At 36.8% G+C, this 20,157-nt stretch overlaps 1 protein-coding gene across 1 annotated transcript in view; it reads right to left on the bottom strand.

Moving 5' to 3' along the window:
* LOC137652682 (ubiquitin carboxyl-terminal hydrolase 19-like) overlaps positions 1 to 20,157 on the bottom strand; it is a 328,815-nt gene that overhangs the window by 39,846 nt on the left and 268,812 nt on the right. The window contains exons 17-18 of the mRNA XM_068386089.1: positions 1,679 to 1,819; positions 1,285 to 1,445 (exon numbers count right to left, since the gene is read on the bottom strand). Of these exons, the coding sequence (XP_068242190.1) occupies positions 1,285 to 1,445; positions 1,679 to 1,819 (302 nt within the window). The remainder of the gene's footprint in view (positions 1 to 1,284; positions 1,446 to 1,678; positions 1,820 to 20,157) is intronic.

Consider the following 20,157-nt stretch of genomic DNA (forward strand, 5'->3'; position numbering starts at 1 on the left):
ATTATGGTAAAATAACTGTAAACCCTAAAAATCAGGGAACAAAATTAAGAAGAAAATATGAAACAAAATTTGGATAAAAAGGGCTTCATTTCATTGTTTTATAATGTATTTCTAAGTTATATATTAAATTTCAATGCTATATCTTTAAAACTACGGGAGACTTGAATTTGAAGGTCAATAAATATAGTTTTGAGATACAGGCGTTTAAAGTTTTTCTTTGTGCTTTTACAAAGACAATATTAATAAATCATAATATAAATTTTATGTTCTTTCTTGAGTATTAATAAGAGAAAAAGTGATTTAGCCTAATTTAATCCTAAATGAAGATCCTATTGTTCAATATCTTGCTTCTTTTGGCTCCTGTGAGGCAAGGCAGCTGCTCCTCTATCCACAACACACACACACACACACATACCCCCATGTATTGGCATTGCGGCCAGCCCTTTAATGAGAGACGTAATAATGGGGGAGGGCTTTGGTGACAAAGTGATCCATGGGTCAGATTCACTGAAATAAATGCCCATCCCCTTTTGTAAGTAGCTCCAATTTGATAACACCACTTGTAACTCCACCTGTTAACCTTCCTTGATATTTTAATGGTATTTCATGGACTACTATATGGCTGTCTGGGAAACTTCCTACAGATATACAGTAGCTTTACAACTCCTTTCTGCAAACATCTATAAATTTTTATTTAACCACATTATAGCCACTGTTTCTGATGATGCAAAATGTGACCTCTTATCTATTTCAGGTGGTGTTCTTTATGACAAAGTTATCTCCCCAACATATTTAAATTTAGTAATCTAACTCCAATATATTTTCTCCACTTATGCTCTTGTCAATAATTCACCTTCCAGAAATCTTTAACTTTAATCCCCACCACCAATCAACAGCTCACACTCCATCTTAAACTACTGTATATTTTACATATCAAATGTCATACTTGAATGAATAAATCCTAAATTTAGCAATGTTAAAAACTCACAAAAGCACTTCTACAGCCATTCCTACAACTACATTGTAAAGGATAGATTTTGAATCTGAGAAAACAAAGGCTTGAAGATAATTCCAATTTTTTTTCATTGTGATAAGCAGATTCAAAATCTATCTTTTACAATGTAGATTTCCATCTTCTGTTGAAGATAATTCCTGCTTTTCTTTTCCCTTTAAACTGTGCATCAACTTTGGGTCTCAGCTAAAATAAAGGTATTGTGTTATTGGCCAAAGCATAAAACAGCAAATTTCATGAAGTATACTCAAATTTCCTTAAAATGTACTTGCCTATTTCACTTTGACGGGTATCGTGTTTTGCAACAGTTCTGGCATACGCTGTGTAATGGCCACCTAACAGACGCCCCATGTGATTTATAACTCCATACAAATCATATATGGCAGGTCCATCCTCCGGTTTCCTTGACATGTATGGCTGCACATTGAGTCCTCTGTTAACAGAGTTGGAAAACGGGAGAAAGGTTTTACTAAATGCAGGTAAAATAACGTGCAGGAAGTACATTTTTATCAACCCTAACTTAAATCTGTTAGCATAAAAACCTTCACTAAAATGTAAGTTGAGCAAAATATAGTTAACTATACCATAAATGACAGGCTTTTACATTAAAGGTAAAAGTAGATATAGCAACATAATATCAAAACTAATTTCAAGTAACTTTCTTACCTAACTGGGTACTGCACAATTTTGTCAATTTTATCTGAATATAAAACATATTTGAATGAGAATCTTTTCAGCTGAATGATTAGAACATGTGGTAGTCTCCATATACTCATCTGCTTTGTGGCTTCAACTGGCTTCTTACATCTGAAAAATAAAGCATAAGATAGAATATGCATCATGATTTAATTTCCTCTCAATTAAAAAAAGTTTGTTTCATAATTTTATAAACCATTAAATTGTGAAAAAACTGAATTAATTATTTCCAAATTCAATCATAAATTCCATGTGTTGTTAGGAGGTAATTCCAATTTACAGTTTCCCTAGCCTCCAGTCCTGGTCTCATTGTATTACTAGTGTGCTCAGAGAAACAATCATTAAATACACCATTTTGTTAATCACATTGTACTTTTTCGAGGTTTAAAGTGCTATTTGGTCTCTAAGGACTTTCTTGAGAAAAACAAAAACATGAAGTTAATAGGACAGAAATACCAAAAAAATATTGACTCCTGCTCTAGGGCCAGTGTATCAACATGCACAGTATTGACTCTAAGTGCATATAAGGGAGACCCGTAAGTTTATCCACATTAAAACTTGACCCAGCACTTCAGTTGTTAAAATTTGTCTTCTATGAGGCATGACATTGCTACATCATCCACCTCAAAGTAGAAAGGAACCAACATCTCAGCTGGCTGCCAGGCAACAAATGGATCAAGTAGTGCCCAACTGCCATTGTAATTCCTGTTGTGCTATGACAAACATCTTGTTTCCCTTAACTGAATAGAATAATTCACATAATATTCACATTTTAGTATCGTATTTATAATTAAAAACAAAACGAATTATAATTTTATGCATAGTTTACTTTAAAATCAGCTGATCCACCCTGCGTAGTCCATCGTCAACCTCAATTTTCGGATCAAATAACTCCCTTATTATTAACCCACGAAGGAGGACCCGTCCATATAATGGATGCATTAATTGCCATCAACTAGCGAACGTCTATATTGTGGATGCATTTTTTACATCCTTTCTCCCTCATACATATGCCTTTAGCTCCGCCTTCTATTGACGTCACAGGCTACTTTAACCAATCAGTGATCGTTTACAAAGCAAAGTTGCCAAAAATCTTATACTTTGAGGTTATAGGAGTGTGCTAAGCATGCGCTGTTGGCGATGGGGGTAGTTGCCGTTTGGCTTATCGATCGAGATTTTGTTATCGGTTGACGTGATAAAAGATATTGATAAAAGATATTGATTATCTTTATGATTCAGAAACAAGTGCTAATGATTTGGACAGCCATAGTGAGCATGATAATGATGATTATATTACTAATAGCGATGTTTATGACGACGATCTTGACATTGAACCTGTTGGTTCATCCTCTAGCAGAAGCCCTACTAACACAAAAGACATCATGATCACTCACAGGAACAATAAAGATTAATTCTGCATTTAGTTCTAAATGCTTATATTATCTATCAGCAAAATACTGATAGTCCATCCAAGAGATAATTATGAACGCTGTAATATTTTTGTAAATCCGCATTACCAAATGGTGAAAAATTGTCACTTGATATGTTGATATATAATTTTTTTACCACGCTATTACTGGATAGAATATTCTGTTTTTTTAGGACTTTTTCAAAATTACATTCTTTACAAAATTAGCACTGTTATAACAAATAGGAATAATAAGTTTTGTAATAATCCAGCTTCAAAGTGACTTCGATTTTTTTTGCCGCTGTGATTTTTAAAGACATTTCTTTTTTATATCCAAAGTAATTAACAATGTATTGAACAATAAATGCCCTATTAAAAAAGCTCATCTTTTTGCGGTTTCAATGATACCAAATACTTATATATTAGAGTGGAAAGTAATATAATTACAGTTTTTTTTTTCTTTTTTCTATAAATATCAATAAACCGTTGTCGTCCTTTGGCGGCGCTGCTCGTCGTCCTTCGTGGGTTAAGGCATGCTACCAAAGGATATTTCATATTTACTGAAAGAAACAATTATTAGATCTATCATTTTCCAATTAGCATACTAATTCCTATAGTTTTACTTGAAATGCTTCTCTCATATTTTATATACTTGTACTGTGAGTTGAATCTCAAAACATTAACCGAGTTTCATTCATGTTGTCGATGCACGATATTTCATAGGATTCAGCTATGTTGGGCTTGATTATACAGCCTCAACAGAGACTTAGCAAAAAACAGATTTCATTTATTACACACAAAAGAGAGAGAGAGAGAGAGAGAGAGAGAGAGAGAGAGAGAGAGAGAGAGAGAGAGAGAGAGAGAGAGAGAGATCAGCTGTTGACAATTAATCGAATGCACTATTTTTGGTTGTTTATAAGAAATAATTATTATCAAGATATTCAAGGTTTATTTATAAAATAAGCTGTATTTCTGTTTAAGAAAGTATAGATATATACAGTAACATACTGTTCAAGAGATAACATATAAGAAGTTGCGTCATGCTAGCGGCGTAGGCTTTAGTCGTCTGAACCAAAACACCGAACATTTACAGTAAGTACAGTTAAGCTGTACTGTAGTAATACTACTGTACATATATTACAGTAATATACACTACAGTATCAGCGAGTATTTGGTTAAAGTACAGTATTAATAAATAGGAACAACTTTTGCTTTAAAGAACAGTAAGGGGATGATGACGTCTCTGTAAACTTAACCTTAGCACAATACTGTACCGTAACCTTACTGTGTCCAGTACGCAGTGTAAGTGTGCAAATATTCTGTACACTGTACATATGATTATAACTTGTAGAAACCAAATTAAAACTATTAGGCAGTATTTACTGTATTAATCATCAGCTCGGGCACCCACTTGGGGCAAGGGGCAGTGACTTTTTAGGTTAGGAGCTAGCCCACCTTTGTGTAAATTTATTTACGAATTTTCGCTTATTGCGACTGTGTCTGTAACCTAACTATTGCGAATAACGAGGCTTGACTGTAGGTAACATTAATAGAATACTGTATATTTCATATATATACAACATTGTCCTGTAATTATTGTGTCATGGTAGTTTAAGTGGTGTTCATAAGCCACATTCAGTGCATTTTCCTGGAAAAAGTCTTAAAACTATTCTTAAATGATTCCAAATCATTCATATTTCTTGATGTTATTACACGCTTTAAAGAACAAAATAGGCAGTAATAAATAGTTTTGAATGGCTTTTTAAGTATTCGCAAATTTGAGGTATTCACGAGTGAGTGGGGTCCCTAACCCCTGCGAATGTGGAGGAGTAAGTGTAAAGAAAAAGGCAAGCAATTTCAATGAAATTAAAATGGCCATTATCAAGAAACTAGACAGCGGTGAGAAGATGGCAAATATTGTGCATGCATATCCAGTAAACCGGTTAACAATTGGCGCGATTTATAAGACGACACCGAGTTATTCGATGACGACAAATTATCCCAGGTGTCGGCTAACTCATCTCCCTTCATCATATCTTTGTCACCGCAAGAAAATGGTCTAAAACTAAAAATGTAAGTTGGAAGTTACCGTATTTTATTGTTTTCTTAATCAAATATTTACAGTACAATGTTACTATATATTTGACTGCACTTTGTAATGTAGATATGAGAGAGAGAGAGAGAGAGAGAGAGAGAGAGAGATAGATAGAGAGAGAGAGAGAGAGAAAGTACAGTAGATGTATGGGTACACAATGTTTTATCGTGAGTCATTTCGTAAAGGTAAAATATTTCATGTTCTAAGTAAAATTTATTTACTGTGTTGTACTGTATACTTTACCCTGCCGTGCATTACAGTCATAAATTACAAACTAATATTTCAGCATTGTAAACTATGGCATCAGAAATGGATCGCATAAAATTTTTTTTAAAATGAAAGTTACAGTAGGGTATTTAATTTTTACTTTACCTAATATTTACAGTAAAATATACTGTATTATATATTTGACTGCACTGTGCGTGCCTTGTGTAATGTGTGTGTATATATATATATATATATATATATATATATATATATATATATATATATATATATATATATATATATATATATATATATATATATATATATATATATGAGAGAGAGAGAGAGAGAGAGAGAGAGAGAGAGAGAGAGAGAGAGAGAGAGAGAGAGAGAGAGAGAGAGAGAGTGTTGCACAGCGTCTCAGCTGATCAGCTTATTCCGTCAGTCACGACAAACCAAAATAAAAATGACAGCCGCCAAGTTCAGTCCAAACAGCAAATAAAATCATTGCATTTTATTCAGAGCTAGGAAAGTCACTAGTTTGGGGGCATTCCGTCAGCATCAGCTCGTCATTGCTGGGGGAAAAGGAGGTTTTGTTGGCGTCAATCAGTCGCTTTTTTCTTTAAAAAGTTCCGTCTTTATTTTTGCTCCGTTGCACCGCTGTGTCACTGGCGGATACGTTAATCTTCACTAATTAATCTAATTTACATGAAACATCATTTACATATATACATACATATACATATATATATATATATATATATATATATATATATATATATATATATATATATATATATATATATATATATATATTACAGTATATATATATATATATATATATATATATATATATATATATATATATATATATATATATATATATATATATATACAGTGATACCTCTGGATACGAAAGTTTCTGCTTACGAAAAATTCAGGATACGAAAAGCGATACAAAGATTTTTATGCCCCAGTATACGAAAAAACTTTCAGGATACGAAAAGCTTACGAGATCCCAACTCGTCGCCGAGAGTACAGTACCTTTTTTTTCAGGGTATCAACCCTTAATATAGGTGTACAGGTAATAATACACCTTCACTGATCCAAATGCTTTACATACAGTACCGTAACTTTTATACAGTAGTAAAGAAAATGGACCGTTTTCTTGGGGCTTGGAGGGGATAACTAGGCTATAACTACATTATTGAATAATCTCATGGTGGTTTCTGGATTGGATTAGGCTGTTTTTAACGGTTGGGATGATTATTGAATGATAGAAATGGCTGCATTGCATGTTTATTACTACAGTTTAGCGTGTTTATGAAAGAAAATGTGACTTTTAGTAAGGCTTGGAACGGATTAGGCTATTTACATGTAAAACGCGACTCAGGATACGAAAAAATCAGGATACGAAACCGTATCCTGAACGGATTACTTTCGTATCCTGAGGCATCACTGTATATTTATAATATATATATGTATATACACTCTCTCTCTCTCTCTCTCTCTCTCTATATATATATATATATATGTATATATATACACAAGGCCTGTCTAAAAAGTATCCGACCTTTATTTTTCCCGTGCGAAATAGAGACGATAGCGCGGCGACACTCTGCACAGTGCAGGAAGACACCTTCATGCGCATGCGTGAATTTTTTCACCACCATCCAGCCCGTCAGTTGCTGCCTGTCGGTCGCTGAGTGAGGTGCTACACAACGTGTGTCGGATTACCGATTCTCTCAAGATGACTAAACGTGTTGAGCAAAGATACTGCATCATATTTTGGCAAAAGCTTGGTGATTCTCAAAGCGAAACAATTCGTAAGATTCAGCAGGTGTTTGGAGAAGATGCGATGGGTGTAACACAAATTAAGGAGTGGTTCAACCGATTCAAAAGTAGCCGCGCATCAGCAGAGAGTGACCAGCGTTCTGGCAGGCCCCAAACTGCTCGGAGTACAGCTGTTGTTGGGAGGGTGCGAAATTTGGTGATGGCATATCATCGTTCGACTGTGCGGGAGATTGCCCAAGAGGTTGAGTGAGTAAAGATTCCGCACATGCAATTTTGCGTGATGATTTGAACATGCACAGAGTGGCTGCGTAATTTGTGTTCAGGTTGTTGTCGCCGGAACAAAAGAACCTCCGTTTTCAAGTTGCAAAGGACCTTCTGGACACTGCCAACACTGATCCTCAGTTTCTGAACACCGTGATAACTGGAGATGAGTCATGGGTGTACGGGTACGACCCAGAAACAAAAAGACAGTCGTCGCAATGGAAGCATCCCGAGTCTCCAAGGCCGAAAAAAGCACGACAGGTGCCAAGCAAAATGAAGGTGATGCTGACTGTCTTCTTTGATATCCGTGGAATTGTGCATCACGAATACGCACCGAAAGGACAAACAGTGACAAAGGAATACTATCAAGATGTTCTCCGGCGTCTCCGTGACGCAGTTCGGCGCAAAAGGCCAGACATGTGGACAGCAAAAAATTGGCAACTGCATCACGACAACACCCCCGCACACTCATCCCAATTGATCCAACATTTCTTGGCCAAACATGAAATTCCAGTCGTTCGCCAACCTCCCTACTCTCCAGATATGGCTCCTTGCGACTTCTGGTCGTTTCCAAAATTGAAGACGGCACTGAAAGGATCCCGTTTTGAGACTAGAGAAGAGATAATGTGGAACGCGACGGCGAAGATGAACACCATTCCAAAAGAAGACTTCCAGAGGTGTTTCCAGCAGTGGATGGATCGGTGGGCTAAGTGTGTGCAAGCACAAGGGGCCTACTTTGAAGGGGATTAGGGTCCAAATCCTGTCAGGTATGTGAAATATTTTTTCCGGCATAAGGTCGGATACTTTTTAGACAGGCCTCGTATGTGTGTGTATATATATATATATATATATATATATATATATATATATATATATATATATATATATATATATATATATATATATATATATATATATATATATATATATATATATATATATTACATATATATATATATACATATATATATAATATATACATATATATATATATATACACACAGTCAGACCTCGTTAATCACGGTTTCTTGCTTCGCGGTATTTTTTTCGTGGCCAAGGGAAAAAAAATTCCATTGTGATGATTGTTTGCCCAACACTAAGAATTTGATTTCTAATAGTTGGCAATAGCATTGGGATGGCCAAGAACAATACCTATTAAATAAAAATTCCAATATAATACAAGCTGGGTTATGATTTCATATAGCCCGTGCTCCTTTATACTGCTCGCCACTACTTATTTCTACACCCAGCTGGTACTAGCTCTCTCTCTGTACAGTGTGTATCCATTTACGGTGGTAAAAAATTACAGCTATATTTGAAATAAATCGGATTTGGATTAAACTGATGTTTCACTTAACTGTATCCAATAGTAATGCATGTAATATTTACATTTTAGCATTGTATTTATAATAAAAAACATAGTGAATTGTAACCTTGTGCATTGTTCACTTTCAAATCAGCTGATCAAATCTGTGTAGTCCGTCGTCAACCTATATTCACTTTCATGATAACATCCCACTGATATGACCATTCACTTTCACAGAATTACACCACTGATATACAGTCAGCGCGGATCGCTGTGTCCGGGCAGCATCCGCCATGCATTCAATTTGGTCCCCCGCTAAATATTAACGCTAATACACAATAAAAATCAATGAAAATTTAATTGAACACTCACCAATATCCCTGCTACTTGTCTATAGGGTAGCCTTTCCTCTTCCTGACCTCCAAAAGTCGTCGAGGAACACTATCGGCAAGGTTTTGGAGTATTTCGGCAGGTATTTCAGCCCACACTTTATGGAGCGCCGCCTCGAGAAGTGTGACGTTTGTCGTAATTTCTTTACAAAGCCGAGCTTTTACAATCGCCCAAAGGTTCTCAATGGGCGAAATATTAGGACTTTGACCTGGCCAGTCAGTAATAAAGTCCACTTCGCTATTTTCTAGCCACTTTTTCACCTTCTTAGCCGTGTGGCAAGGGGCACCGTCCTGCTGAAAAATTTCCGCTCCAGTAGCGGCAAAACAATCAGCTAAATTATCCTTTAAAATTTTCAGATACCGGTCAGCATTAACCGTCACACCTTTAGGAAGAACAACAAGCCTTGGGGCACCACCGTAGGCAAAAGTGCCCCATACCATAAGGGATGCTGGGTGCTTAACTGTCTTGGCCGTGAGATTAGGCTTAAGAGGGTCCGACCCCTTGCGCCTCCAAACTTTTTTCCTGGCCGTTTCACTCACACAAAAGGTCGCTTCCTCACTCCACAAAACTCTTCGCCACTGCTCCAAGGTCCAATCCTTGTATGTCTTGGCAAAACCAACCCCCCTCTTCCTTTGTTTCTCGGTTAAAGCTGGCTTTTTTCTGGCTAGAACTTTCTCGTAGTCGAGGCGCTTCGACAGGTTTTCCTGGATCGTACGAACACTGACGTCGTTCAACAATTTAGAGTTCTGTTCCTTCACTTGCTTTTCTGTTAAGGTTGGATTTGCATCAAGGGGGGGGGGGGGGGGGGGAAAGGACCAGCATGGGAATGAGAAGGGATCTCGTCGCTACCCCCTTCCTTGAACTTGGCTACCAAGCGCCGCACTGACCTCTCGTTTACGCCGGTGTTCTTAACAATTTCCTTCGTTTGAAGACCTAACTTATGACAAGTTATCACTCTAACAATATCATCGTGACTTGTACGGGGTTTAGACATCACTGGGGGGGGGGGGGGGTTTGTTACACAAAAATGGCACGCGAATTCACAAAAGGACGATTGCAACTCGGCCCTCTAAACGGAACACGACCTCACTTTACGGCTTCAGGAAATACACTGGCTACTTTCTACCTACACAGATGAGTAGGTGATAACTTGGACAAAAAGATGCCAATTAGTCAATAAGTCTCAGTCGATTTTTTTACCCGATGATTGTGATGACTCCGAAAGACTCGGAGTCGGCCGGACACAGCGATCCGCGCTGACTGTACCTATCATGCATATTAGTATGATATATCATTCACATTGTCATTGTCCTTCACTTATTATTATATCCTTAAACCTTTTCCCAATTCCTTTCGAAATCCTTTTCGTACATTTACTTTGCTCTCCCAGACACATCTACAACGTATCTTTCCAACTCTTTTGATTCTACTTATTTTTCGCGATTTCATTCATCTTCTCTTTTCTAGCATTCATTCGTCATTTTCATCTGATTAATCATTCTAAACCTCTTTCTTGTCCTACATTCCACGTATTCCCATTCCTTCTAGCATTTCCCAAATTCATTTATTTCGCTGATTTACTTGATTGAGCGAAGATGTGGTAGAGGAAATGTGCGAGGAAAAGGAACTTGGCTACCCCCCTACTGTCTCGTCTCTTTGTCAAATTGTTTCGTCCTTCTTTCTCACTGTTGTTTCCCATAAATGTATCCAATAATGATGCATATATTATTCTCATTTTAGTATCGTATTTATAATTAAAAACATAGCGAATTATAATCTCATGCATTGTTTACATTCAAATCAGCTGATCAACCTTGTCTAGTCCGTCGTCAACCTCAATTTTCGGATCTAATAACTCCCTCATTATTAAGGCTTGCTACTGAAGGATATTTCATGTTTACTAATAGAAACAATTATTACTTGATCTATCCTTTTCAAATTAGCATATTAATTCCAATAGTTTTATTTGAAATGCTTCTCTCATATTTTATTTACTTGTACTGTGAGTTGAATCGCATAACGTTAACCGAGTTTCATTCATGTTGCCGATGCACGATATTTCATAGGATTTAGCTATGTTGTACTTGATTATAAAGCCTCAATAGAGACTTAAAAAAAAACAAAGATTTCATTTATTACACACACACACAGAGAGAGAGAGAGAGAGAGAGAGAGAGAGAGAGAGAGAGAGAGAGAGAGAGAGAGAGAGAGAGAGAGAGAGAGAGAGAATGATTTTGAGTTTTCTGGCATCCTGGCATTGAAGAAGAGAGAAATAATACTCTCTCTCTCTCTCTCTCTCTCTCTCTCTCTCTCTCTCTCTCTCTCACTCTCTCTCTCATTATTCAATTTTGTTTCGGAAGCATTATTGCAGTTTAAAGAATTATGATTATTTAAAATAGTTACTTGAGCTTTAAACTTAGAAAAATTACATCCGAAATTCAAGACAAAACTACATAAATGTTTTATTAAAGCTCAATTAATTATTTGAATAATCGTAGTTTTCCATAATGCAATAAAGCTTCCGAAACAAAACAAATAGAGAGAGAGAGAGAGAGAGAGGAGAGAGAGAGAGAGAGAGAGAGAGAGAGAGAGAGAGAGAGAGAGAGAGAGAGAGAGAGAAAGAGAGAGAGAGAGAATCAGCTGTTGCTGTTGAATCGTAATCGAATCCACAGTTTTTGTCTATTTATTTAAAAGACACAAATCATTATGAAGATATTTAAGTATTTAGTTTATAAAATAAGCTGTATTTATGTTTATGAAAGTATAGATAACATATTGCGCAAGAAACAACAGTCAACACATAAGAAGTTGCGTCATGCTTCTAGAGTAGCGGTGTAGGCTGCAAGTCTAGAACGAAAACACAGAACACTCAAAGTACAGTTAAGATGTACTGTAGTGATATTACTATACATATATTACAGTAATATACAATACAGTAGCAGTGAGTACTTGGTTACAGTACAGTACAGTATTACTAGATAGGAGCAACTTTTGTTATACAGAACAGTAAGGGGATGACGACGACTCAGTAAACTTTATCTTAGCTCAATATTGTACTGTAACATTACTGTCCATAACGTAGTGTATATGTGCGCAAATGTACTGTGCACTGTATATATGATAATACAATGTTGTAAAAACCAAATTAAAACAATATTAGGCAGTATTTACTGTGTTAATCATCAGGTCGGGCACCCGCTCGGGGCAAGGGCCAGTGAAATTTTAGGTTAGGAGTTAGTCCCCCGTAGCGTAGTATTTATTCACGAAAATTCGCTTATCGCGCCCGTATCTATAACCTAACTATCACGAATAACGAGGCTTGACTGTATATAATACAAAACACTATAAAATAGATATTTTTCAATTCAATTAATCTTTTCATTTATATTTGATTTATTTTAATAATCAACTAATTTGTCCTTGATATTATCTGGATTATTCAATTAAAAGTAAAACTCTGCCTCATCTATTATTATTTTAATATACTTAGTTACTTGGTTTAGTTAGTTGATTAATTTTATTTTTGATACTGTATCATAATCATAGTATCACAGTAGTAAAAAATTAAAATGACATACTTGTAAGTAATTTGTATTTTTACTAGCATACAAACCTCAAGCTATTTTTAGGGTATTACTTTCGGCGAAACTGAAAGACGAGCCCTGATGATTCTAGTGTGGGATAACTACCCCAACCGCTAATTAGCGGATGGAGGGGTACCTCAGAGACCCCACTCACTCACACACCTGGGCTGAGCAACCACTTTTGCTTTCTGGCAGAAGTTCTCGGGAAACAGGGTGGCGAGCTGATTTGTATAAACAGCTCCAAGTTTGTATGCTGAGAAAAATACAAAATACCATATTTTCCGTGTCAAAAGAGGTACTTTTTTCCTGAAAAAATGCCCCAAAAAATCACTCTGCATCTTAACACTAAGCAAAATTTATATAGGGGAGTTTGGCAACTCTCAAACGCCCCAGTAATGACATACAAGCGCTCACACTTACCAGACAAAATATAAATAAACAATTATCGGTTTTATTGTAGTGTATTACAGGGCAATGTAACCTAGGAAAACAACTACTTTTTCTTATAAAAAAAATTATGCTCTCTTCAAAAATGACACTCGTTCCCGTCGCAAATGAATAGTTTCAGAAATATATATACATCTATATCCTACGATAATGGGGGACCCACAGTGGGAACTCAGGGTTTTGGGTGGGGAAAACATACTGGGGAAACGATATATAATCGTAAAACAAGCCTTTTCTTCTCATACATTACCTTCTTGAATGTATAATAATCGGAGGAAAATACAAAATAGTATGTCTGGATAAACTTTGGAGGCGCCGTTGCTAAGATTATCTCCTGAAAAAATACAGTACTGTAACCAGTGCTACCAACGTCTGATGTAGATCAAATGTTAGCATTCCATGCTAACATTAGCACCCGTACGTACGTACGTTTGTGCATACCAGTTTTCGACCTTCACAAAAAACCCGCCCCCTGCGCAGAAGCTTTTCCCCCTCATATTACTCGTTTTATTATCCGATACCTTTAAAAATCATCTCATTTTATATTCCCATTCAATATTATTTATCACACATTCCATTTTAACTTCCTATATTGGGTTTATTTCTTTTGTTATTTCCTTTTCCCTCCCCGGTTTCACATAAATACTTGCTCTGGACTAGTTTCCCTATCCAGTTCATTCACGGTAAAATCATCTCATTTTATATTCCCATTCAATATTATTTATCATATATTCCATTTTATCTTCCTATATTGTTTTTATTTCTTTTATTTCCTTTTCACTCCCCGGTTTCACATAAATACTTTCTCTGGACTAGTTTCCCTATACAGTTCATTCATGTTTACCCTCTAGACTCCGTTGTTTTTCCGTTAATAAATCACGAACCGATATGTATTCCAAGTTTACACAAGGGGGTTGTCAATTGATATTTCCCTACCCCCCTCCTTTATCTCTTTAAGTGGTCTGTTCATACCCCTTTCACCAAATCCTTTTCCCTTGAAACCTTTGTCCTAGTAAGGTGTCCGCCATTTCAAGTGAGGTTTATTTTTTCGTATTTTGCGATGGAGGAAGTTATAGATACTTGTAACGGCTGCACTATTCCGTACCTAAAATCAGTGGCTAAATTCCATGGTGATTTTTATGATTCTTCAACCAATTTTGATAATTTCCTGAAAGCACACAACGTAATTCCTCAACTCTTACAGTACCCCAAGTGACGTTCCCTCCTATCTTACAGGAAAGACATTCACGTGTTTTATTGTAATACCGAAACAAACATACCTAAAACCAAAAAGAAACGTCGTTGTGGTTATACCGTTACTTCTTATAAAGGTACATTTTTGGGAAAAAGTCGTCTACCCCCTGGAAGATAATATTATTTGCAAACCACTTTTTACAAAAACATTGGGACCATGAGACCCTCATGGAGGGTATCGACATATCCTTCAAAACTAGTGTTGATTGGAGAAGTTTCTGTTCCGAGGTTACCGAATACTTCTTCGATAATCAAGAGGCGATTGGTGGTGATGGAGTAATAGTTGAAATAGACGAATCACATTTTTTAAATCTAAATACAACCATGGTAGACCGTTAAGTGACATATGGGTCTTTGGGGTATTGAACGTGAATCAAAGAAAATTTTTATTATCCCTTTAGTTCCCCCCGTTTCTACTAAACGTGATGCTGCTACTCTAATTCCCCTCATTCAGAAAAATATCAAACCTGGTAGTGTTAATATCAATGATAAGTGGTCTGCTTACAACTCTCTTTCGGAAATTGGTTACGAACATAAAACTATTAATCATTCTGAACATTTCGTTGACCCCCAAGACCCAACCATCCATACACAAAATATAGAACATCTCTGGAGAGAAGTGAAGGAGTGGGTACAGAGACCTGGAATGAAGACTGAATATTTCAAGCAATATTTTTCCAAGTTCTTTTTTACCCACTACTACCCAGAACATACGTTACTGCACCACTTCTTCATTAATGCCAGTCGCCTCTACCCTCCGATACAACATCAGCCAATGGACCCCCTACACCCACAAGACCCCGATGCCCCTCATCCATCCACATCCCAGTCATAGGAGTTAAGCCGTCAGTCTCACCCTCCCGTGACCTGCAAGTTTCGTCATCTTCTTCAACAAGCAAAGATGACAACTAGTGGTCTCCTAGCAGACGATGCTATGGCATATTAGTTGTTTATGCAGTATTTATCTATTTTCTCATATTTTGTTATGTTGTAATAAAGCAATATTTTGATAATGACACTGTTGCCTGAGTTGAAAGACAATTAAATGTAACTAAAAAAGCAATATCAGCGAATCTGAAATCCTTTATTAACTAAAACAAATATTGATACAAGCACACTCGTGTGCATATGCACAAACACACACACACACAGGCGTACGAATTCCTACACAGGAAGAGACACGAACGGTGAGGAGGTAAAGATGGTGACTGCGATAACGTACCGTAACTTACACTACGGAAACTTTAATCTAACTTAGCTTATTTATTTCTTTTTATTTCTATATTTCATATTTTCTACTTTTTTTTTCTTTCGATTTTTAATTTTCATCACTTTCAGTGACAAGTTACGGTACGTTATCGCAGTCACCATCTCTACCTCCTCCTCGATCGTCTGTCTCTTACTGCGTAGCAATCCCTACACCTGTGTGTGTGTGTTTGTGCATACGCACACGAGTGTGTTTGTATCAATATTTGTTTTAGTTAATAAAGGAATTCAGATTTGCTGTTATCACTTTCTTAGTTACATTTAATTGTCTTTCAACTCGTTGACGCTGTTAAAAATCATATGTACTCTAAACACATTTTTGTTTAATCTCTCTCTCTCGGAAAAAAAATAATAGACGTCTCTAACACTATAACAGAGAAGAAGAACGAGAGAGAGAGAGAGAGAGAGATTTTATTTAAAGAACATCTTAATGCTATGTTTAGAGAGAAACAGAAATAGAGAGGGGACTTTTTTAAAAGAGCTTGTTAATGCTATCTTGGTTTTCTTTGCTTCACTTTTTTCTTTCTTTCTGTTCATCACGCTGGCCCTTCTCACAAATGATCGTTGCCAAAAATCGCTTTGTCCTTTATCCCTATCAACAAAAGGTATTCTATCACTTGCACGGTATTGCTACGATATCTTGTAATAATGGTGATCCCCTTCGATGGTTTATCTGCTTTAATGGCTGCCTTCTGCTTGATAATCGTCGAGATCATAGGCCTATTCTGACCATATTGTTTAGCCATATCACTCACATGCACACTGCTCTCATGTTTTTCTATAATTTCTTGCTTCAATTCTAATGAAAGAATTGCCTTCTTCCTTTTCTCACCACTACCTGTACTGAAACTTATCTTCTTAGGCACCATGATTACAGTAGAGGTAAAATCAAAAAGGAAATGTGAGAAAAGGAAGAAAATAAGCACTGTTAATAACAGACAAAACAGAGGACAACCACACAATACACACAAGAACAGAGAACAGAGCACTCGATGCTCAATAGCGTCCCTCTTACGTGCTGCCACTAACCGGCATAAAAAAGATCTACATCGGATGTTGGAGCATTACTTCGGGTGTCGAGACAAATATTTGATGGAATTTTACTTCGGATGTTGGAACAATCGTATGTAAAGACAATCGTATGTAAAGACAATCGTATGTAGAGGTTCCACTGTATATATATATATATATATATATATATATATATATATATATATATATATATATATATATATATATATAAATATATATATATATGTATGTATGTATGTATGTATGTATGTATGTATGTATCTATATATATATATATATATATATATATATATATATATATATATATATATATATATATATATATATATATATATATATATATATATATATATATATATATATATATATATATATATATATATGTATGTATGTATGTATGTATGTATGTATGTATGTATGTATGTATGTATGTATGTATCTATCTATCTATATATATATATATATATATATATATATATATATATATATAATGTATATATATATATATATATATATATATATATATATATATATATATATATATATATATACAGTGAACCCTCGCTACTTCGCGGTTCGACAATCGCGGATTCACCACTTCGGGGGGTTTTCCCATAACCCATATATATATACATATCGCGGATTTTCCGAAAAATTTGAAAATACCGCGAAATCTGAAGACAACCAAATACGATATTTTGTTACCTGTAATTCCATTAATACTGTAATTAGTAATATCTGTTCTTACTGATTGTTCATTGCATTACATATGATATATAATTCAGCACAGAAAGAAATAAAACACGAAAAGAGAATGTGATCATACGATAATTCAGTACTGTATACAGTACGTAGTAAAATTAAATCGAACATGAAACGCAAATCAGATGCAGTCATACCATATTAGAATGGTGTAAGGCTGCTGTTGGCTACTACTGTACTACAAATGTAATGGATGTGCTTCTTTTCCATGAATCTTTTGTATGTATACGTACGTAGTACTGCATCCAATAATATTCTTTGTTGCAAAAATCACATTTCGAATAAGCGTACGAGAGAGAGAGAGAGAGAGAGAGAGAGAGAGAGAGAGAGAGAGAGAGAGAGGAGAGAGAGAGAGAGACACACACACATCCTACAACAAAAGCGTAAAATAGCGTACGTAAAGCTGTATTATTATTATTGTTATTATTATTATTGTTGTTGTTGTTAATAAAATTATTGTTATTATTATTATCATTATTATTATTACAGTACTGTACTGTATTATTATCATTATTTATTATTATTACGGTATTTACTTAATCTACGTACGTTCGGTATGCGCGGGGCATCTTCTATGAGTTGGTAACCTACGCTTCATAGTACTGTAAGACGGGTTGTGATTGGTTCAAGCTCTGATAGATGACGAATCAGAACTCAAGTTTTGTTATCTAGCCTGTGATTGGTGTTTTGCCATCATCTCCTACCCGCAGCATCTAGGTTCTCGCGGGGCTGTATCGTCCACTCTCTGTTACCACGTATCGCTGAGTAGACGTTCTTAAGTTTGTGAATCTGTGCTGTGTGCGACTTTTTTAAGTTGAACTTTTTGTTACTGTAAATCCTACTGTAATGGCTCCCAAGCGTTCTGCTTCTCTTAAGGCTGGTAGTGAACCTAAACGCCACCGAAGGATGATGACGATAGCTGAGAAGGTTACGCTTCTCGACATGTTAAAAGATGGTAAAAGTTACGCGGCCGCTGGCCGCCATTTTGGCATCAACGAATCTACTGTTCGCTATATCAAGAAGGACGAGGCGAACATTAGAAAGACGGCTGCAATCACCTTTAGCAGATCAGCGAAGCGAGTCGTTACAACGCGTAATAAAACGATCGTACGCATGGAAGGTGCTTTAGCTGTGTGGATTGCCGACTGCCGGAAGAAGAACATAGCGTTGGATACGAAAACCATCCAAACAAAGGCTTTGAGCTTATATGAGAATTTTGCTGCAAAGGAACCTCAAGACGACGACGGCAACCATGCTGAAGATGATGATGATGCAGATGATCCTCAACCAGGGACATCCACTGATTCCCAGCCTCAGAAACGTTTTTCCGCCAGCAAAGGATGGTTCGCGAAGTTTCAGAAACGCTTCGCCCTGAAAAGCGTTTCCCTGCATGGGGAGTCTGCTTCCGCTGACACTGCCGCTGCTGAAACTTACGTGAACCAGACGTTCAAGAATATTATCGCTGAAGGTGGATACAAGCCGGAACAAGTCTTTAATATGGATGAGACCGGCTTGTTTTGGAAGAGAATGCCGTCGTGAATTTTCCTGTTCAAAGAGGAAGCCAAAGCCTCTGGCTTTAAAGCATTCAAGGATCGCGTTACCCTCGTGATGTGTGGCAATGCTGCTGGATTTTTGCTAAGTCGAAAAATCCTCGCGCTTTGAAAAATAAAAATAAGAATCTCCTTCCCGTGTACTGGATGCATAATCAAAAAGCATGGATTACGAAGATGCTGACCTCCAACTGGTTCCATCAGTGTTTTATCCCGCAAGTCAGCAAATATCTCTTAGAGAAGGGCTTGCCATTCAAGATCCTTCTCCTTATGGATAACGCTGGTGGACACGCAACTGACCTGTCGCATGAGGGCATTCAGGTTGAGTTCCTGCCACCCAACACCACGTCATTAATTCAACCGATGGACCAGGGGGTTATCAGGGCGTTCAAGGCCCTCTACACGAAGAACACCTTGGCGGACCTCGTTGCGTGTGTGGATGCTGCCCAAGATGATGAGGATGAAGATTTTAACTTGAAGGCGTACTGGCGGCAGTACACCATAACCACGTGCCTGCAGAATATTCAGAAGGCACTTCAAGAGATGAAACCTGCAACCGTGAATGCGAGCTGGAAGAAGTTGTGGCCCGATATTGTTTACGATGACAAGGGATTTACTCCGTCGGAAATCCAACACTCTGCAATACGCAAATCTGTGCAGTTGGCTGCCATAATTGGAGGTGACGGGTTTGGCGACACGACGACTGAAGACGTCGACGAGTTGTTGGACTGCCATTCCCAGCCCCTAACTGACGCAGACCTCGAAGACCTGACGAAATCGGCAAGTGAAGAAGAGTGATACCCAGGAAGAGACCCAAGAAAATGTCGAAGAAACGGGCTTAACATTAGAACGGCTTGCAACCATGCGAAGGAATTGAAAGAAATGTTGCAAGAGTGGGACGAGGATATGGTTCGCTCGATGCAATTCTGCAACAAGATCGATGAAGACATGACTCCCAACAAAATGCTCTTGGATCGAAAAAAGAAGCAGCGGCAACAACTTCCGATCACAATGTTCTTCCAGCCTCGCAAAAAAGAGCCAGTTTCTCCTGCTAGTACGCCTTCGGAAGAAATTGAAGAAGTTTCCCAGGAAG

This window comes from Palaemon carinicauda, chromosome 1 (assembly GCF_036898095.1).
Source record: "Palaemon carinicauda isolate YSFRI2023 chromosome 1, ASM3689809v2, whole genome shotgun sequence".
Lineage (NCBI taxonomy): Eukaryota > Metazoa > Arthropoda > Malacostraca > Decapoda > Palaemonidae > Palaemon > Palaemon carinicauda.